A 23,324-nucleotide genomic window follows, 5' to 3' on the forward strand; every position below is an offset into this window, starting at 1 on the left:
GGAATGGGCGCCAAGACCATTGGCAAGATGCTGGATGAGAAGCTGACAACAATTAGTGCGATTATACGAAATGACCATCAATCTCCCTCAGTCTGGGGCTCCACACAAGACCTCACACCATGGGGTATCAATGATCATGAGAAAGGTGAGGGATCAGCCCAGAACTACACGGGAGGAGCTTATTAATGATCTCAAGGCAGCTGGGACCACAGTCACCAATAAAACCATTAACCATTAAAATCCTGCAGCGCCCGTAAGGTCCCCCTGCTCAAGAAGACACATGTACAGGCCCGTCTGAAGTTTGCCATAAACACTGGGATGATTCAGAGAATGACTGGGAGAAGGTGATGTGGTCAGATGAAGCCAAAATCGAGCTCTTTGGTATCAATTTCACGTGCCATGTTTGGAGGAAGAGGAATTCTGAGTTATGGAGGTGGAAGCATTATGCTTTGGGGGTGTTTCTCTGCTAAGGGGACAGGTCGACTTCACCGGATCGGGGGAAAGATGGATGGGACCATGTACCCTGCTCTCGAAATCTGAAAGATTTGGAGAATCTGCAAAGAGGAGTGGTCCAAATTTCCTCTTGAGATGTGCACAAACCTGGTCATCAACAACAGGAAACTGACCTCTGTACTAGCCAACAAGGGTTTCTTCACCAAGTACTAAGCAATGTTTTAAAAGGGGATCAAATATGAAATGCAAAATAATTAACATAATTTATTTAATGTGGTTTCTGAATTTTCTTTTTAATATTCTTTCTCTCACTGTTGAATAAAACGTACCACTAAAATTATAGACCGTTCATTTCTTTGTCAGTGGGCAAACTTACAAAATCAGTGAGAGTTCAATAAATTATTTCCTCCACTGTATAAAATACACTCATATAAAAAATGGCAAATAATATGGCTGGAAATATACCAGCTAGCAATTATAGGTCAAAGATGGAATTCAAATATCATAATTAACGACCTGTCGTCCAGGTTCGTCATGTCTGATGTTGTGAGTCAAACAGTCACTACACTGTAAAAAATGTTTCTCCACATAAACATCCTCTGACACTAACCAGTCTGTGTCTTTGTCTTAGTGTTTAGAAGGGGATGTATGTGATATGTAAATGCAGACAGATAGTTAGAATACTGTTTATGACACTCACCGATCTGCGGACAGTGAACCATAAATAGGGCAACAGCTGGAGTTCAGCGGCACTTCTTCTTCAGTTTGACAGAGGTCGAGGGGTCATCACTGTGATCATACCTGAGATTACCATCCTGAAAACATCATAAGTTAGTAGTTAGTGAGGCGCCCAGTCTACACGACTCGACTTCTAAAATCCTGACAACACGCCTCACATGACATGCCACTCTTTCAGTGATACACTCAGGTCTGAACTCCAGGTAGAACATATACCCACAATGCAGTAGGCTAAGGCACCTGATTTCCGGTGTTGTGTCGAATAATGTTCCCCTCCTGTTAGAATTGTGCTTCCTATAGTGCCACCTATCGACTGGTTAGCATTATGGATAATGTCAGGTGCAGTTTCAGGTAAGGGGAAACAGATAAATGGGGCAACACATTTTCGACACAGCACCGACCCCTAGTAACGTTACTGTCATGGCTGGGGAGATACGTGTTTTTCCATAAACACAGCAGCTCTTTAATTATTGCTCCATGTAGTGATTTAAAAAAAAATCACTAGACAAACCAGTATTTTGCGCATTTATGTCGTGCGCCTTGATCTGGCGAGACACCGCCGGGCTAAATTACCTGCTAAAGCTAGCTAACATTAATATTAGCTAGCTAGCAAACATTAGATTTAGCTTACCGGTCAAGAAGAAAAGTGGCCCCTCGGCGCGGATTTTCAGCCCTTGAGACTCCTTCAGATGACTCCAACTAACAACTGGGGGTTCGTACCGGCGCGAAGCCGCTCTCTCATTGTCAAACTCAGCCATTTTTTCGTTTTTTTTCCACGCTAACTGGGAGCTACTACGACGTTTGATTGCAGACGACGCAGAGATACCACGTGATACCAACGTCGTGATCCTATTGGCTCTCAAGCTGCGTTAGAAGCGGGAACAAGCGTCACATATATCACACCGACAGCAACAAAACATTTATTTTAAGTCCGACAGCATTTCCAAAGGGATTAATTAACAATCATAATATATTTTTTACGAAAAAACAACTTTTATCCCACACATTTCTAAAAGTTCAGTTTTGTAATTATTTTGCATAAAAATGTTATCAATAAAACCTTTAAATATATAATTTTAATGGTGTCAAGCTCATTTTATACACCGCAACAATGCCTTATATTTCATATTAGGTCTTTAAAATCCTAATCTGCACGGTAACTATAGTTACTACAGCTGTCAGGAAAATGTAGTTTTAATTCTAACACCATGACCGCTGAATTCTGAGTTCTGATTGGCTGGCAGGTGTGTCCTGTATTGTATTGTAATATGAAATTGAAAATTGAAGCGTGAATACCTCAGAAGTACAATGCTTGAGTAATCATATTTATTTCCACCATTGCTGTGGTTTCCCCTCTAAACCTACATGGTTTCATTTTAATAACAGTAAAGTGATGCTTACACAATGATGCAAAGGTAAGAAGTGAATATCATGTAAGTTTATCTGTCACAGAGGACATTTTCCTGCAGAGGAAGTACTTTTACTCTACATTTTCAGTATGGATATTATAACCTCAGTGGGGTTTTCAATGCAGAACTTTACTTTTAATGGTGTATTATTGATGTGCTTGTACTTTTACTTGACTAAAGGATCTGAGTACTTCTTCCAAAAATAACCAAAGGGTCCAAAGTAAAAAATAAAAATAATAATAGCTTAATCATGTGGCTGTCTCATGTATTAACACAATAAAAATGAACAGGAAGTGATTATCCAGACAAAAATCTGAACTTTCTGGACTTCAGCTCATTACATAAAGACTCTCAAAAGACCTGACACAAGCTTCATATCCAGTGTGATACACCATAATTATTTATTACTTTTCAAATTCAGTCCTCTGTTGAATCAGGTGATTTGAGGGTTCTTGAAGTTTCAGGTGTTTAAATTCTGAGCTCGATCATTTTTGTTTTTTTTAATTCTATTACTCATAACATACACATGAAATTACTTTTAATTTAAATATGTTGAAATTAGTTTGTCTTCGAACTTTCAGTAAGGTTTGAAGCACATAAAAACATGTCGGATCAGGTCAATAATCATTTTTTTCTTCTAAATAAAAACATCCAGTCACACCATCACTTTGGTTTTCACTTTATTTTCATTAGAAAAATATAGTTCTGGCATTTGATAAATTTTCATATATTTTAACATTTGTTGAAAGTATGCGAGTTACAAAAAGTAACAAAAAAATGCTTTAACAACACAATATCTTCAGCAAGATTAAATACAGCGAGGAATCCATGTCTGGCTGAGTAACAACGTTCTTCAGCGACTAAAGCCAGTGTGATTATCTTCAGCTTTACTTTGCAGTCTTTTTCCTTCAGCTGGGAATCTTGGATACATTAATGTTTATAAAAGTCTTGGACTGAAAATGAATTGCTTTCTTTCTCTTCTCATCTGAAGGAACAACCCTTGACACCAGCTTATTCACACTGCTACTGCTCAACATTCACTGTATCAATCACTATTGCTTTTCATAAGAGTTGTAGTATTTAGCTTGTTGCTGTTGTCTTCAGGCACAACATGGTTAGGCTATAAGCTTCATGATATGCTGTACCTACGTTGTAGACTTTAATGGACGCCTGAGAACCTGGTGTCTGCTGGTCTGACGGGTCACCTGGTTATTCAGGGTATCCGTCCTTTTTGAGAGCTTTTGGAACAAAACATTTGGCTTTGATACGATCAACATGATCTTTTAAACAACTTCTTGTAAATCTCTTTAGTTTTATAGGATCCCTTTTTCTGTTTGTTACCTCATTATTTAGGTGCTATAATGTCCTTAACAACAGTATAGTAGAAGGTTCAGCTGTGAATCTGAAGGTCAGCAGTGTGACAGAGTGACAAATAGACATGGTACATAATGACACAATGGAATGGGATTATAAAACAAGTTAAATTACAAAAGCAATGACAACATTAAAAAAAAACAGGAACAGTTCATCGATACAAAAGTTCTGGAATAAAAACCATCTTTGTGAAACTTAAATCTTTGTTGATACTCTGTCATGGTTGTTTGTCATGTAGGAAGCATTTATTCTGTGTGTATTTGTTAAAACCAGTCTGTAAGTTTAACCAACAACTCGTCAAGTTTCACAGAGATGTCCTGTCCTCGTACAGCCCTTCTCTACTCGTGCTGACCACTCGACCTGCTTTACAAAAATAACCACCATGGGCACTTTGGTGTTCAGTCCCCAAGAACACTTCAACAAGTGTCTACTGGAGTGTGTCCTTGTTCTGGTCCTCACTATGTAACAAGTACATGTATACCCCAACCTGCCCACCCACCCACAGCCACACACACACCCACCCACAGACACACACACACACACACACCCACAGACACACACACACACACACACACACACACACACACACACACTACAACAACATTCCTGCCTTCGTGTCGGGCGTGTCTGAGGAAGAGGAACCGTCTCTCTGCAGACGAGAACCTGTAGAAAATAAAAGAAAAGTATATTTATTTTACATAAAGTGGTGACCCGCCTGCCCGCCCACACACTGTAGACTTCTTTCCTCCTAAAATGACTTTAATGATGCATCAGTTTACAAAGTGGACACTGAAAACTTGGTCTGAATGATTTTAATCAGCTCATGAATTATTTGTTTTACAGATGACTCTCGATGCTCGTCATGAGGTCGACCAACGAACACACAAACTAAACCTGTGACATCACTGAGTCACATTTAACAATATGTGACGACTTCAGCTTCCACCACAGCCGACCGGTAACTGAATTAGAATAAACATCTTACTGTACTGTCGAATGAAGCACTTTGACTCTTAACTTTACTGTTAACAGAGACACTGTGAGCATCACAGCTGTGAGACACAGAGCCAGCAGTTTATTTCCTGCTATATAAATTCACTTCATCTCATCTTCTCAAACTATAAAATCTCATAATATAGTTAAATAATAGGTTTTTGCTCAGTTTAGGAATCCCTGTTTACATGCCAATATTTTTTGCTGCCATATGCTCCCCTGATAGCTCCTGAAGCTTTTTGGCTTCATACATTAATCAATTGATCCATTATACACATGGCTGCGGATTTGACTTGATGTCAGATGAGTAATCACTTAATCCACTGTGATCACAAGGTAGTTTAGGAGTCCACGCCTCAGGTAAGAACAGATAAACCAGCTGATGATGATCAAACCAACACAAATACTAACTAAGCTTTGCCTCAAGACTTAATTAATTAATCAGTATTAGAACCAGACGCTTCATGTAAATACCAACAGAATATATATATATATATATATATATATATTTATATATATTATAAACTTACCTTTGTTACGGCGTATTGTGATGCACTTTGTGGCTACAAGAACAAGCTGAGCTGCAGCAACAATTACTGCTCCCAAAACGCATCCAGCCAACAACCATCCAACAATGTCCACTTTGCTGGACAGGTCCTCACACAGTTTCCCTGAAACACATCACAAAAAGCTCAATGTAACACTCAAAAAGTCACTGTGTATCACGTACAGCACACTGTCACAGACTACAAAAACAAAATGAACACATGAACGGTTCAAATGATTTGATGATTAAAACACCATGAAAGAAAACTCACCACTGATAAACACGAACGTCTCAGCTTCAGTCTGATGGCCGATTTCCTCCTGTGTGGCTACACAGCGGACGCGGCTAGTCGTGGTGACGGTGGTGAGGAGGGTGACGTAGTGACGGTCTCCTCCAGAGGGGGTCTGCGGCTCCTCAGCATGGAGCTTGTTTCCAGCACTGTCCCACCACTCCACTGTAGGTTTAGGAGACGCACCTCGAACTTCACACTGCAGCAGCGCCATCTCCTCTGTTTGATTGAGCGTTGAGATGCATGGCTTTGGAGACGCATCTGTGAACATGATGCAAACAAAAGCTTGTTAAGCTCAGCTAGAAATGTGATAATGGGATGTTGTTTATCCCCTCACTGAGGCTGGATGTGAAATACTTTGTGTTGAAGACAGAGAAGACCTGAGAGAAGCACTGAAGCACAATGTGACCCTCAACTACACACCCCAGATAGAACATGATGACCTGTCAACCTCTTTGGGTGTCATATTTTTATAGGAAAAAGTTATTTGGTAATGAGTAACCAGTGAAAGCAGTTTGGACATTAAGAGTTTCTGAAAATATGTCTTTGATTTTGACCTATAAAACAAACTCTAACCTGGTGCTGAAACAATAATAAACAATTTTCTGCACATCAACAAATCGTCTGTCTTGTTTCTTGTCACTTATCAATCAATAATTCCAGCGATGTTTCCAGTTTCTCCAACATGACAATTTTCTGCTTCTGTGTGTTTCTATCACTGTAAACTGAATATCTTTGGGTTTGGACTGTTGGTCAGACAGACGTCACATTGAGCTCTTGGATCTTCTGAGACACAGTTACAGACTAAACCAGTGGAAAAATAATCAAGAGCTAAATCAATAATGGAGCTTCAGCCCCACAGAAGAGTCCTGGAACATGTTTGTACTTTTATCAAACTAAATTCAAATATGAATCGCAGCTTAATTTAGTTCACAAGTTCATAAAATCACAGAAAGGTTTCTTGTAATTACAAGAAAAGCATCTTTCAGTTGGAGGTAATGTTGAATAGTGGCTATTGTGACCCACAGAGCCCCACCTTCAGGCAGATCAGGAGAGACCAGAGGCCAGTCTTGAATGATGGTGTCACTGATTTCTACATCTGCAGCGTGTGCTACAACTTTATCACCCACTTAAAACTTAAGACACAAAGCCTTCAGTCAAACACCTGCACCAGTAAGAGCCAACAAGACAACATCTGAAGCTCAGATACATCAACTTCAGGCGATCAGTCAAACAACGCTGCTGGTGGCAGTTTCAAAGCAACAGCCTCCAAAGAAACAGCAGGGGTGTGAGTGAAGGAAGTCTGGAGCCATCAGTGAAACAGAAGCTGGGCCAGTGGCCTCAGAACAATATCAAGGAGATCAGAGTGAACTTTGCTAATGAACATGCAGATGTAGAGTTCAGTGAACATTAAAATCAGGACTCACCGCCTGCTTCTCCTTTTCTATCTTTAAATTGAGAGCGCTGTAGATCTACTAAACATCTAAAAACATGAATACTGCATCGAAAAACTTGAGGTTCAGTTACCCTCTGCCTCTACCTGTCCACCTGTAACGCCGTGTAACAACAGCCAGTCAAACGTTGAATTTACTGGATCAGTAGTTCTGAATGACACAGTTGTAGCACACGTTGCAGACGTAGACCTCTGACACACCATCACTCACCTTTGATGTCTCCAAATCGGTCCCTTAAGATAAGTTCTGAAAGACAAATAGGAACGTTATGTTTTGGACAGTGCATGAGTGATAATATGAACTTGTCATGTGCTGTTAGTCTGGTAATGAGCATTTCCTCCACCTACAATGAAGTTCATCAGTGCTAAATCTACAGTAATACGTTTCAGCAGACACAGAAGGAATTGTTAATATGTCTTATTTCTGAAAGGGAGTTTGGTGTAATATTTTCCTTGAAGAGCACAGGTGGCTTCTGTTTAATTCAAATACTGTACTGATATATTAACCTTTTGTTTCCACCACACAAACACTCTGTTACTGCTAGTTATTTAGTAACAGTTAGATACTGGTTTGATTAATGCTTTGTGGTCAAATAACATATAGTTTGTAGTGATTAATAACTGGTTGATCAGACTAATCAGCTAATTGTACTCATTTTGTAGTTGCATGGTTGTTTAAACTTGTTCAGACTAATCTTGATCAACCTTAGCTAATTTATAGCTGTTCACATTTAACATCACCTAGGCACTAGGGGGGGTGACTCTGGGACGCCGGAGTTCACTGCCTAACCTCCTGGAGGTGTAGTGGGACTAAGTAGGCGAAACACTGTTGAAGGGAGGTTTCCACCTGATGACCCCCAGAGATGTGTTAGGAATCACTGCTCTTTGGCAGGTATAGAGGCAGATTAGAGCTCCAAGGTTCTTCACTGAGAATGAATCCTCTTTTTGAGCACAAGTATCTTGTGTTTAAATTAACTGTGGCAAAGTCAAACATTAATTACAGTTTTAATAAAGTCCTGATTCTGACTTTTGATTGTTGATTGGATATCGTTTTGTCTTCATAATATGTAATTATTACTTATTGCACCATTGGTTTTGGCCACGATGCCCCTGTAAATCGTTATTTATCAAAAGCCAAAGTGGGATTGTCCTAAAAATGACATAATTCCAGCCCTGCAGAGAGGTCACATTGTTGCTGCCTGAATTGCCATCATCAGTCAAACACTGCAAAAGGATAATGTGAGTCTGGAAAAGTTGAATTAAAAATCATGAGTCTCAATTTAAGTTTAACATAAGTTCAAAGAGTCCCTGCACCATGACCTAGGTGAGTGTCTGTTAATTTGTTCATGCCTGTCTAAGATACATGTTACATACATGAACATGAATTAGTTGTTCATATCTTTTATCAACGTGTTGGATAAGTTCAGATATTGATATCGTGATATGTAATTAAAAGCCTTACTTTGATGCTGTTACTCATCGTCAGTGGTTAAAACAGAATAATAAATGTACCTGAGCCATAATGACAGCTGGAGATCTTGACATAAGATTAACTGTTTAATGAAAGCACTCACGAACAACAAGCTTGATGTGGAATATTTGTCCATTCGGCTGCAGATGTGGAAAACCACAGGTGTAGTCTCCACTGTCAGCGACGTTCGTATTTCTGATGATGATGGAGGCGTTGCCGTGCTTCAGTTCTTCCTCAAAATGCAAGATGCGACCTTTGAACTGCTCATCCTGACCTGCTCGGCCGTTACTGTAATGGATGCCTGCATCATACAGGAAGACCTCCTTCTGACCATCTTTCTTCCAGTCAAAGAGCCCTGGTACAATGTTCTGCTTGGTGCTGAGGGAACAGGGTAAAACAGCATCATCCCCTTCTTTTGCAACCACTTCGATGACACCTGGCCCTGAAAGATGAAGCACATTTTAAATAAGTGAGCAGGTCAAGACAAAAAAAAAAAAATCACTTAACACCTCAGTTACTCTGAAACACCAGTGTACAAGCACACTGGTTAGTGTTCAGATTATCTGTAGACATTTTTACACTGGCATAATTTCAGGTTGTTTCAGATAATATAAGTTACCTGCTGAGTCACATGACACAGCCCACTTTAGGAGAGCTGGTTGGTTTTGGGTGTTGACATATCGTTTAGACTGAAGGCTCAGTGTGAGCAGCACGACATCACACTGTTTGTCATGCTGTGCTTGAATTTCACAACTTCTGTTTAGCTTTCCAAACTCACTTTAACTGCTGGATTACTTTCAGGACAGTTTCAATACATTTTAATACAGATGAAGTCTGAATTTGAACTAACTAAGGCTATAAACTGCCAAGTCGTCAGAGAGGTGTCCAAAAAGAAAATACCAAAACGAATTAGTACATTCATTATATTCAGTTTTCAACATTAAAATTTAGCACAAGGTAAACTAACATTTAGGCTATGCTTCATTCAGTGTGAAATATTTCTTCAGTTTGATGGTTGCATGTACATAATGAACAGACATCCATCTGTGGGACAATGAAAATATCAGAGCATCACGTAAACAACAGTATGAAGAAATGTGAATGTTGTGTACGTTTTCCAGGAAAGGAGACCAGTCAAATTTTATACTGGTTGGAGATTTGCACTGATTAGGCATCATTTACTATCAGGTAAACTGTACAGTTCTGTGTGATCATTTTCTGGATTGTATTATATTGTTTCTCTTGCACATGTATTGTTGTAGCCAGTTTTAATGTGTGCTGTGTGTGTGGTGAGTCGCGTGGACATTTTTGAGCACTGGCAGGTGATCACAGTTACGCAGTCTACGAAGGGGAGTCACAGGTAACAGCTGCGGGGCATTAGGAGCTGGGACAGTTTTTCAACCGTGCTTATGGGTCTGTGTGTTTGTGTGAGATTGTGTCGTTGTTTCACACGAGCTTGTTTTGATCTTGATATAAATAAAGTGCTGAATAAACATTTTATGGCGGACTATATTTTTGGCACCGTGTTGGAAATGACTTCAGATTCCCTCAGGTGGAATTTTTGTTGTTTGATTGTGACTACATGTATATAACATAATACTGACACTCAATGTTAATGTGTCATTGTTTAGATTGTACAGTTTTTATTTATTTCTTTTAATATATGTTTTGTCAAAGAGATTTGAGAGTAACGCAATTTCGACTCTGTTTGTCGTGTACATACTGCAGAATTGACAATAAAACTGACTTTGACTTTGAATACCTGACTGTCATCACCGCTGTGCCTCCTATTTGTACTATTCAAGAGTCTTTATTGTCATTGCACATGTCAATGAAATTTTCATTGCAACCCCCACGTTAGATGGTAAGAAAGATAAGACTAGAAAGAATGAATAAAATTAAGATAACTACAATAAAATAAAATAAACCAACATGCAATAAAAAATATTCGTGAAGCAATTAAAAATATAACAGAATGAAAATATACTTAGGCAATAAAATATACTAAACAATAAACAATAAAATATGGAAGTGAAATGTGCAAACAGAATAAAATATACAAGCAGAATAAAATATAAAATATACACAGTGAAATGTACCGACAGAATAAAATATACCAGTGGACAATAAAATATGCCAATGAAAATGAAATGTGCTAATATACTAAAATGTATATAATTATAGTATATGTGTGTACCTAAAAGTCAAGTACACAGAAGGTGCAGGTGTAGGTGTAGGTGTAGGTGTAAAGTGCGGTGTGCAGTGTTCACAGTTCTCACAGTCTCTCACTGCAGTGAGGGGCTGCTGGGGGTGATGGCTCTAACAGCTCTGGGGAAGACAATGTATACGGATGAATGATAATAACAAACAAACTTCATTTCTGAAGTTTTGGACTGAAAACAGATGGTCACCTGGTTCACCTGTTGGTAACACGCTGATTGATGCTCATTGTTTGAGAAAAGTTAAAATGACTCAAACTGAAGGATTATTATCAACTACTGTACAATACAGAAGGCAAAGCCTAAATGTCTGTACATATTTCTCTGTTGTGCTAAATTAAACATTAAAAACTAAATAAAAGGAACATTATAATTGATCAAGCTGTTTGAAGCCTTTTTGTACTTTGGAATCGATTTTGACTTTTTGGTTTCATGCAGGCCAGCTCTCTCTTTTTTGTCTCATATTAATATTTGTTTCTTTTACTAAAAAGAAAATAATGCAACAAATATCCTTCACTGCAGACTGCAAAAAGACAACCAACCTTCTTTTTCCAACACAAATCCTAAATTCAAACACAGACGTTTAGTGATAATAAACAAAAACTGAAAATAAATTTAACAAAATGATCTGTTGCTGCTCCATGTGCTGCCTGTCATTCACATCAGGTCATAAATTGTCATCCACACGACACACACTGAAATATTCTCTCTGAGCAGAAACCTTTTAGAAAACAACACAAAAACCCAACATCAGTATGACCGCAGTGATGTCATCATCGAGTCCATGACCCAGACATGAAATTTATGTTTCTAAATGTTTTAATGTCATACTGGGCAAAGAAAAAAATTCACTTTTATTCCGTATATTTTCGGGTGGGTTTCGAGCTGCTTCTGACCTGCAGCACTGCCGACAGATGCTCACATTGTCCAATGACATATTCACAACTGTTTGTACCTTCAAACACAAACTAACCAACCTGGAGTGTCTACTTTTATGTAGTATGAGGGCTATTTAAATCTACGTCACACTGATAGAGTAAAAAGTTTCGAACAACTACATATTCTCACAGTGAATGAGGCAACACGACAGCAACACCTTTTACTTCATTAGGAACCAGGCTGAGAATATTATTAACAGAAGACTCTCACGTGAAATCTGAACTATCAAATCTAAATATTCCGAAACAAGTTTTCTTTGTGATAGTTGTGTGAAAGAAACAGGAATCATCAAGCGTCAAGTGAAGGCAACTAAAGCTGCGACCACTGCATCAGTGCAGGGCTGTACTCTAACTTTTTTATGCACATAGCACTGGTGTTACAGATGTTGAAAGTTTTGCAGCACAGGCCATAAACTTGTGGCACGAGTACAAAACGTCTGTTACCATCTCTACAAATCACCACAAGCAGAGTGATTCATCACTTCAACAGGAATGTGACTTTAATGTAATGTTTGTATTAAATTCATCTTGATCATGCTGTACTTTTACATCTGTAAAATGTTTTTGTTCTCTCATTAGTGAGTCAAACAAAGAAAGTGAGGTACAAGATCCAAAGATCCAAAGATTCAAGTCAACAACTGGAGAACTTAAATTAAGTTCTTTGGTTATTTCTTACAGGCTTATTTAGGGTTTTGGTTGATAACTTGAAAATACAGCTTCATTTTCTTTTGTCATCAAGCTCAACTCACTAATAAATATATAGAGCAGATGACGCATCCTGCTCATGAGATGTGTCCCCGCCTCCAAGAACTTCTCCATCAGAAAAGCTGATGTGATAAAACAATGTGATAACACATTATTGATGCACTATCGCTCGTCCATGTCAAAACAATACATCACTAGATTGAGTAGAAATCTGATGCTTGCGCCTTGTATTGCTGCTCGTTTTATCTGCCAGGTTAACATGCTCACTGCAGATCTCACAAGAGTGTGTGGCTGAAAACAGGTCGCGAACAAAGGTACATTTGTCCTGTTTTGTGGATCTGAAAAATGCCACATTAGTGTCAGAATCTACAGAAGATTTGTGGCTTGTGAAAAACGGTCATAATCTGTGCTCCCATTGGAATTACAGACTCAGGACCTGCTGCGAGTCTCATAAAAGGCAGGGGTCAGTGGCAACATCCATGTGACACAAGTACAGGAAAATACTTTCCAGTGGGGGGTCTTGGTTCCTGAACCATCTTTGGATGGACTCTACCAGGGAACGATTTTAATGTTGCACTGTACAGCCCTGTACTGTGCATTTGCAGAAATGCATTAAATCAGCGTATAAAAACTGTAAGACAGCGTAGTGACCATCAGACTGCAGTGCACATTGCAGTGCATACATGACTTCTGATTGCTGTAAATAACTTTATGAAAAATCATTTACGGCCTGGATTTGAAATAATTAAAATGTCTATATATATATATATATATATATATATATATATATATATATATATATATATATATATATTAATCAATACTTCAATAAATACTGAATTTCAATATTCAGTATTTATCGTGTCATTAAAGCACAGAAACGAGCAGGACTCAGGGTGGGTGGGAGTAACTAACTGCTCAATGAAAGTTGCTAATGCTCCAAAACCTGCGGGAGTAGCTGTGACTTCCTCCAACAACATTAACACACAGTCGCTTTAGGTGATGTAAAGATGACAGCAAAAGGAAATAAAAAAAATGACAAAAAGGCATATCTTTATAACACCACAACTCTCCAGCAGTCATGAAACCAAATCTAAACAAGCTCCTGGACGTCTAGCTACTGCCATCACTGTCGTGTTATGGAGCTAACACAAACGGTCAATAGCTTTCTTACCGTTTTCCAGTCCGGTGATTCTTTCAGCCAAAGTCAGTAGGAAGAAACAAATGGAAAGAAGCTCCAGGAGCGATAGTCTACGACTAAACATCGTGTGTGCTGCTACTAGCTCACTAATTCTAACCTAGTTCGAAAACGTTTGCAAACTTAACTTAGCTACAAGCTAGCGTTAGCCTTTTCCTGTTTAGCTTCCCGACTAGCCAGTGGGAAAGCTCTCAGTATTTGTTTTCCTCCGGGACCGAAGTTGATTTTTGCTTCGGGCTAACCTCCTTCACTTTTCCAGCAGTTGGGAAACAACACGAGAACTTCGCTTTGGTCTTGATAAGCTACAGCCTTTATTTACGGACAACTGTGACCTGAACTGTACATCTAACTACCGGTTAAAGTGACGATCCGTCCCCTAACTGTTGCTAACCTCTAATACGGATGCTAACTTCTTCTTCTTCTTCTGTTTGGTTTTACGGCGGTTGGCATCCAACTTACTGGAGCATTACCGTCACCCTCTGGACTGGAGTGTGAACAGTTCCAGCCCTTTCTCTCTTAAAAATACCAATACCCTTCCATACATCTTGGATGATTCATTGAGGATGCTCTCTAAGGAAAAACATATCCTTGCTTGCTTTGCTGCCTCCTTTATTTTCTTCCTCTCCCCCTCATATGCTGGACACAACAATAACACATATTCTACAGATTCCAATTCCCCACAACACTCACACTTTCCTGTTTGATGTTTTCCTATCATATTCAATGTCTTGTTTAGTCCAGTATGCCCTATTCTCAACCGAGTAATAATCGCCTCTTCTCTCCTCCTCCTACTGACTCTCCTTCCACCACACACCTGTTTTTGGATGTTGTACAGGTGCCTACCTGTGTCTAAAAAATCCCACACCTCCTGCCATGTTGTATGCACATGGTTCTTAATTATACTTTTTGCCTCCGATTTGCTTAATGCCACATCTAGTTGTATACACTACGACTTGAGAGCCTGTTTTGCCAATGCATCGGCGCCCTCATTACCATCCACACCCATATGTGCTGGGACCCAGATGAAGCTGACCTGAATATCCTCCAGGTCCAGTTCATAAATGATACTGTATATTCTGCAAAGAATGTCTTGCCTGCAGGACTTCCCAGATTTGATGCTGGCCAGTGCTGCTGCACTATCTGATGCCACCACAGAGCTTCTGCGCCCATTCGTTTTAACCGATTCCAAACTAACCATGATGGCTATCAGCTCTGTGGTGTACACTGCTAGTTCGTCTGTAGTTCTCTTCTTAATAGTGACCCTCTCCTCTGGGATATAAACCGCAGCGCCCGTTCGCCCAGTGTTGAGATCCTTGGATCCATCAGTAAACACCATTACTTTATTTACACTTTTCTTTTCCAGATACCTCTGCACTACAAATGGCACGGATACCTGCCTCGGTCTCTTTTTAATTTCCCCCTGCAATCTCATATCCACCTCCGTTGGAACGACCGACCAGCCCCTAAGACAGTACTGGATATTTTGCAGGCCTGCACTCTTTGCCCTGTTGTTGCATACCCACCCAAAACTCATAAAATTAGATTTTGTGTGTTCCGCACAGTCAAGCAAGACCGCCTTTCCTGGATGCGTATCATTATGTCCTTGGAGACTGACCCAGTATGATAGCATAAACACCCATAATCCAGTGCTGCCCTCATAAGAGCCCAGTATATGTTGCGTAAGGCTGTTCTGGACGCCCCCCAATCCTGCCCTGAGAGACATCTCAGCAGATTATTTATCTTTTTACATTTTGTTTTGACTTTCCCTATATGCTGACCCCACGTCAGTTTTTCATCAAACCAGACGCCAAGGAATCGGACTATGCTTACTTGTTCTAGGACAGGGGTCGGCAACCTTTACCACTCAAAGAGCCATTTGGACCGGTTTCCCACAGTACAGAAAACACTGGGAGCCACAAAACCCTTTTGACGTGTCAAATAAAATAACGCTGCATATGTTTTTTTTGCCTTTATACTATGTACAAACAAACGATAATGTGCTGCATTTATGAAATAACTGAACGACTACAGAGAAAACAAAATGGCATTTCTGCGTGCAACAACAACATTTTGAAGTCGGACAAAAAGACGTTGCGTTGAAGGTACTTTCAAGTAAAATTCTCCATGTCTATTGGAGTGCTTCTTGCATTTATGAAAAAAAACACCAAACTTAAATTCTCCACCGGCAGCAAGGTAAAAAATACCGTCCACTCTCTGCGTGCCGTCAGTCTTTTACTGACGCGTGCAGTCAGCTGTCAACCTGAATAATAAAATGACTGTTTCACTGAACAATGAAAAAATATGAATACATGCTAAATGATAGGCAATTAAAATATTAATCAAACGTGGTTAATGTGATTTCTGCTCCTGAACCTCAGCGCACAGCGTCTGCACATCAGCGCTGTGCGCCGTCACCTGCATCTTTACGCAGGATAAACTGTCATCTGTGAGCGCGCGGTGTTTGTTTCAAAACGAACAAACTGAAATAAAATACATTTAAATAAATGCTCATTAATTAATTAAATGCTCATTAATTATTTTCAGGAGCCGCATCAGAGGGATGAAAGAGCCACATCGGCTCCGGAGCCGCGGGTTGCCGACCCCTGTTCTAGGATCTGATCATACAGTTTTACTGATAATGACTTATGCCTCTTAGAGAAGCATATTACCTGTGTCTTGGCCACTGACAGCTTGAAGCCCCACTTATTTGCCCACTGTTCCACCGCCTGGATTGCTTTTTGCATTCTCCCTTGCATGTATGCCAAATTTCGACCTCTGACCCATAGGGCCCCGTCATCTGCATAAAGGGACTTCCCTATACTCCGATCAACCTGCGCAAACACATCATTAATCATAATATTAAACAATATAGGGCTACAGACACTGCCCTGCGGGGTTCCATTCTCCACTGGGTACATCCTGGAGTGATATTCCTTTACCTTAACCTCCACCACTCTTCCCTGAAAAAAGTCCATAACCCAATTGAACATCCTGCCCTCTATACCCATCGCCTCCAGTTTTATCAGCAAACCTTCTTTCCATAACATATCATACGCTTTTTCAATGTCAAACATAGCTGCGATAACCATTTCTTTGTTTGTCTGAGCCTTTCTAATTTCTGACTCCAAACATAAAATAGAGTCCACAGTATTCCTCCCTTTGCGAAAACCACTCTGATATGGAGAGAACAATTCTCTACTTTCCATTATATAGCTCAGTCTCTCCGTTACCATCCTCTCCATTGTCTTCCCTAAGTGAGATGTTAAAGCTATGGGCCTATAACTAGATGCCTCTGAGGGATCTTTCCCTGGTTTTAGTATAGGCACAATAACCGATTCTTTCCAGGCTTTTGGAATTCTGCCCTTAACCCATATCAGATTGAACAGCTTCAGCACCACCATCAGCGAGGCATCATCCATATGCAATAGCATGCTATAACATACACTATCTTTCCCTGGAGCAGATTGTCTGGCACTTGAGATGGCTTTCTTTAGCTCAAACAGACTAAACTTACTGTCTGAGCTGTCAGCTGTTGCTACCTTCCTCACCATAACGTTAGGATTACTCGCTAGTGTTGATTTTCTCTGTTGCTTTGCTAAATCTGACAGGTTCTCTGAACTGTGCACTTTCACCAGAGTTTGGGCCAGCAACTCTGCTTTCTCAGCACTGCTTACTGCTACTGCTCCATCACCCTGAAGTACTGGAATCTCACGATACCCACGAATGCCATTCATTCTTCTTATCATTCCCCAAATATCTGGTAACTTGGTCTCTATACCTATACTTTCACAATAATTTCTCCAGTATGCCCTTTTTGCTGTTTTTATTGTTCTCCTGACTCCTGCCTGGGCCCTTTTATACTGTATTAATGCCTCCATTGAGTGGAGTCAGGCGCCTGATTGCTCTATTTCTCTCCTTTACCGCCTCCCCACAGCTCTCATCCCACCATGGAACAGCCCTTCTCTTCCTGCTCCCACCACACTTTGGGATTGTCTTCTCTGCTGACTGTATGATTGCTGTTACCAGCTCCGCATTAAATTTGTCCACATCCTCCATACTTTCTTTGGATATTTCCCCACACCTGACCTCACATACCTTCTGAAATTCATCCCAGTTAGCGCTACCAAATTTCCAACGCCGAATTCCTCCCACTTCTTCCTGTCCCAGTTTCATTCCTACTTGAATCATTATCGGATAATGATCACTGCCCACTGTTACTGTGTTGAGCAAATCCCCACACCATATCTGCTTGCCCCGCACCCCCCCACCAATCTGATTTAATACATCCAGACTTAATTTCTGGCACGGATTATAATAATTAATAATTATTACCTCGTCCTCCTCTGTCCATACTTTCACTCTGATTGACTCTTGTTCCTTCCCTAAGTTCATAACACTATATTTCACCCCCGTACATACAAATATTCCAACACCCCCACCTCTGCTCGATCTCTCCTGACAGCTGCATATCCCTGTAACACAGGCATGTCAAACTCATTCCATAAAGGGCCGTGTGGCTGCAGGTTTTTGTTCCAACCAAGGAGGAGCACACCAGGCTGGAATCAATTAATCAGTTGGTCTCAGTCTTCAGCTGATAACTAAGTGAACCCTTGATGTAGATTGGTTGGCCTGGTGTGCTCCTCCTTGGTTGGAACAAAAACCTGCAGCCACACGGCCCTTTATGGAATGAGTTTGACATGCCTGCTGTAACACAAAGTCCCACTCAGGCCTCAGCCACGTTTCCTGGACACATAACAAGTCAGGCTGATCACATTGTGTTGATATAAAATGTTTAAATTCTTGACCATTTGAGATAAGGCTTCTGGCATTCCACTGAAGGATCTTTAAGACCATGGAGACTCCTCACCCCATGACTGAGATTGACTACTCCCAGTCCCCAGCATGTTCTCTATATTTTCCAGACCTAGTACTCTTACTCCCAGAAACCTCTCTGCAGCCTTGACGATAATCTTAATTTTTTCTGTCTTCCTCTCAGTTTGTGCCGTACAATTAATTACTTCCACCATGAACAATACAAAGTCAGTTTTCTTGACAATCAGGGTATCCGTCTTCAATCTGCTACACCCTTCACATGGCCTCGTAGTACTGTTTTCAGTCTGTCTCACTCTTACTGGTTGGAACTGCACCCTCCTAGCCGCTTCAGCATAAGTGACCCCTTGCTCCACCCTTACTCTCTACACCTCCACTGCCCTCTTATTAACTTCACATCCACGGTACGCTGAACTGTGCTCGCCCCACACAACATTTAGGCTGAGCTCCCCTCTCACACTTCCCATACTCATGTTCCCCTGCACACCGTGCACATCTTTGTTTTCCCTTACACACCGCTGCTATGTGACCATACTTCTGGCACTTAAAGCATCTAAGCGGAGGAGGAACATAAGGCCGCACATTATAACTCATGTATCCTAAGTATACTTTCGTCGGTAGTTGCTCCTCCTCGAACCTGATCATAACCGACAGGCTGTCACATTTCTCGCCGTTCCTCGTTGTTCTTAAACGTCTTCCTTCTACCACGGTCGCTCCTGTCACATCCCCTTTAATTTGGTCCATTGAAACTGCCAGTGGCACGCCTGAGATAACGCCTCTGGCATTTTGTTTGCTTTCCAGTATAGACACTGAGACACTCTTCCCCTCAAATTTGTTCAGTCTAATTGCTTTCCCCTGCTGAGTACTATCTCTACACTCGACAAGCAGCAATCCGTTTCTCAGAATCCGAGCATTTTTGACTTCACCTATCAGTCTATTTATTGCTTTGGTTAGAGATATCGGATTCCACTCACCGAAAGATGCCCCCTCTTGACGAGGTTTTATCATGACTTTATATTCCTCTACCTGGATCCTCCCTGTAGCCTCACTCCGCTCACTATCTGTTTCAAAGTTTGTATGATCTCTCTGTTGTTTCGTTTTCTTACGCTTTCGCCTCACCCCACTCCATTTTCCTCCTTCCCCACGAAAATCAAACTCCATTTCTCCCAGACTACTTCCTGCTCCGTCACTTCCCTCTGCCATCTCCTGTTCACATCCATCCACACTGGACCGGATGCTAACTGCAGGGAGCAACTAAACTGCCTCAACCGGCGTGTATCCCAGCATACCTTGCGCGGACCTTATTTGATGTAAGCTAAGTAATTACCTAATGTAAGCAATCAAAGTAAGAAATCATGTAAGATATCCTAAACTGTACAAGTGGCCCAACACTGGATGCTCTGACAGTAGGGCTGGAAGCATTGCAGCTAACCTTTAAAGAATCCCTTGATGCATCGCCTGAAGGGCTGATACTGCTGCCACACAACGACCCACACGCACGCAGGAACAAACACAAACATAATGACATGGAAACACACCGAGCAGCTTTGCCACTTAATACAGCAAAGTTATTATCCCAGCAGAAAAGCAAAGCAAAGCACCTGTGACAGTTCACACACCTATTCACTTACACACACTTAGAGTTAGGTCCATAACTATATGGAAAGCAACACAATACACACACACATACACCTGTTTAGTGTTTTATTTACAGATTAATATTTTTTATTTATTATTAACGTTTAATTACAGATTAATGTTATTTTAGGTATTGTTTTAATGTAATTTATTTATTATTATGGTTTTATTTACAGATTCGTGTTTTTTATGTATTGTTATTTTAATATAATTTATTTATTATTACGATTTTATTTACAGATTCATGTTTTTTATTCATTATTATTTATTGATTATTACAGTTTCATTTACAGATCTGCTGTTTTCGTTTTTGTTATTGTTGTTGTTTTGTTTTTGAAAAAAATAAATATATGGCCAAAAACCCAAACACAATGCATCGTGATTACTTCATGCCATCTGCATTTCTGTTCAGTTTGTTCCAGTTTTATTCTAGTTTTCTAAGCAAAATGTGGTGTTCTAGTCAGTTAAAGAGGTACTTATACACAGACATTAGAGAAAAGGAGGGACTGAAGACTAAAAAGTTGAGTGACTGTTCATACTGTTTCGTTTTGTTTTGTTTTGTTTTTTTTAACCAATACAGATAACTTAATTAACTTACTGGTAGAAAGTGTGCCCTGTGATTATCTGCCTTGTTATCCTGTGGGGTACATTGTTTTGTTATTAGACTGTAACTCTGTCTGATAGATCAATATCATAGCCACTGATCAGAACACATGGGCTGTTTTTAAGATAAACATAAACCTTTATATCCATGTGTGTGAATTCCATATATCAGAATCAGGTTTTTACTCATACTAGGAACATGTTTTGACCGTTTGTTTAACACTAAATAGTAGATCTGTGAAAAATTGACACTTTAACTCGGATTAATCACGTTGTGTTTTTTATCTGATTAAAATCTTTAATCACACTAATCACAAGCCCCGACTTTATTTAAAACTCGATTATTTGTAGTGAGAGGGGCTTGAGAATCTTCGGAAGACTTCGGAAGACTTCGGAAGACTCCGGACCGCACAAGGTATGCTGGGATACACGCCGCTTGAGGCAGCTTGGTCGCTCCCGCTAACTGCATCCATACAACCTAACTTACACTACCGCCACCTACCGGCAGTAGTGACAACTATGTACGGTATCCAAAAAAGTGATCCCATGCACGACATGTTTAATCTTGTAACACAGACCCAGTTGCCTGAGATGGTGCTGATCTGTCCCTCAGTGTAGCATCCGGATCTTCTCCAGATATGTCCACAACATTGAACAGAACAGGAATCACAGCAACACAACGGAATCTCCTGTCAGCGTCCAGCACCGTCTGAATCCGTCCTGACTTTCACTGTATTTTGACTGCACAGTTAATAACCATGATAATAAATACCAAAAACCGTGTACCTGTCCATGCGGATATTCTGCTCAGTCACTTTCTGTCTCTTCTTCGGCTCCTTTTGAATTGAATTTGATTTCCCCCACAGTGCAGAGACTTAATGGGCTCTTCATCCTCTCCGCAGCAATGGTCCTTCCCACATGTCCCACACCTTCTGACTGCTCTACAAACTGCATTAACACGTACAGAAACACCTGGAGCTCTCTCATAGGGCCTCTCTCTGCAGCACACATAGTAAAGATACGCTCTCTCTGGTAATTGTACTTCAAAAGTCAAACACACAGTAACTTACTCTCCTCCGTCTCCGTCCTTCGGAATCTTGCCAGTCTTACATTTTACGAACATCTGCGATCTTCCGTCCGTTTGTGTCGCTGTATCATCCTCAGCAGATAAACTTTGCTCACTGATTGACTGGAATCGTCTGAACTTCTCTCCCTCGTCCTTCTCTTCATATTTTCAAATCCTCTCGTGTCCTCATTTTCAAATTCGTAACTCGACTCCCGCTCTGACGCCATCGGTAACTTCTTCTCTCCGTTTACTGGCGGCTCGCGAATCACTTTACCGCCACCTGCTGTCCAACAGTGTGTAACAGCAATATCAAAATCTACTGCTGCCTCCAGCTCTTTGATTTTCAGTGTAACCCAGTTACAGATCAGTGGGCAGATTGTTCCACTGTGCTGCTGCACTGCTCTGCACTGTTTTAATGTTCTTAATCTGAAAAGGTGTTAAGTCTGTAAGCCTGCCTGTTGTAAAGTAAATATGATTGTCTCTTAGTCATGAGAATTAATTAAGTACTTTAATATCATATTTTTAACTAAATCAGCAACATCTTTTTCACCGTTAACCAGTTAATCTTTCCAAAATGTGCAGAATCCAGATGTGTACATGGAGGGACTTCTAATAAAAGCCTTATCCATTGATTTGGAGCCTTTTCGAGTTTGTTTCTAAGGTGTTGTGATAGTCAGCTGCACCAGGAGATGGCGGCATAATCAAAATGACTTTTGCTGGAGCTCCAGCAGGTGTGAGAGGAGTTGTGCTGTGGAGACAGGAAGCTTCTCTGGCTGCAAACTTAATTCTTTGTTATCTTGGTTTTCACACCATAAAAACCTGTTTAAAATGCAATCTCAATAATTTACACTGTCTCTCCAGCTTCAACTTTATAACCTGGAGACCTTACTAATTTTATTTTAGAACCAAAATAATTTTGCAGGCTTCCCCTCATGTTGGGATAATCTACTTGCCATCTACTTACAATTCTAATGAACGTGACAAGACAGTGGACAGCAGACAATGCTTCAAATATGGATGCTGCTGCAAAGAAGCTACAAACTGTAAAACTTCACACACATTGAACCTGCAACACAGATTTTTACAATCAGCACAGTTTCAAGGTGGACACCCAAGATTAGAGTCACTGATTCAGTATCTGAGGACATGTGAAACATGGTCACAATCTGCCTTCTGTTCCTGAGTTATTCTGCTGAATAACAGAGAGTTTCTGCACATTATGATGTCACAGTGAAGCTGACCTTTGACCTGATGGATATAAAATGTCATCACCTCATCATTTTATCCAAGCAAGACATTTGTGTGAAACTTTGTCATAATTAGTGTGAGAACGCTTCAGTTTGTGTCCGTGGCACCTTCAACCCTGCAGCCACCAGGGTCCCCCGGTGACTCAAAAGCCT

General features: G+C 40.4%; 1 protein-coding gene across 2 annotated transcripts; it reads right to left on the bottom strand.

Annotated features, from left to right (window-relative positions):
* Positions 1-3,263: 3,263 nt before the first annotated feature.
* LOC121619309 (V-set and immunoglobulin domain-containing protein 1-like) lies at positions 3,264-14,160 on the bottom strand. Of its 2 annotated transcripts, XM_041954921.1 has the most exons (6): positions 13,764-14,160; positions 8,831-9,169; positions 7,468-7,503; positions 5,786-6,064; positions 5,498-5,638; positions 3,264-4,637 (listed from the first exon to the last, which is right to left on the bottom strand). In XM_041954921.1, the coding sequence occupies exons 1-6, from the start codon at positions 13,852-13,854 to the stop codon at positions 4,567-4,569; spliced, it is 957 nt and encodes a 318-aa protein (XP_041810855.1). In that variant the 5' UTR covers positions 13,855-14,160; the 3' UTR covers positions 3,264-4,566. The 2 variants fall into 2 exon arrangements, with proteins under 2 accessions (XP_041810855.1, XP_041810863.1); XM_041954929.1 differs by lacking the exon at positions 7,468-7,503.
* Positions 14,161-23,324: the final 9,164 nt, after the last annotated feature.

This window comes from Chelmon rostratus, chromosome 2, assembly GCF_017976325.1.
Source record: "Chelmon rostratus isolate fCheRos1 chromosome 2, fCheRos1.pri, whole genome shotgun sequence".
Classification (NCBI taxonomy): Eukaryota; Metazoa; Chordata; class Actinopteri; order Chaetodontiformes; family Chaetodontidae; genus Chelmon; species Chelmon rostratus.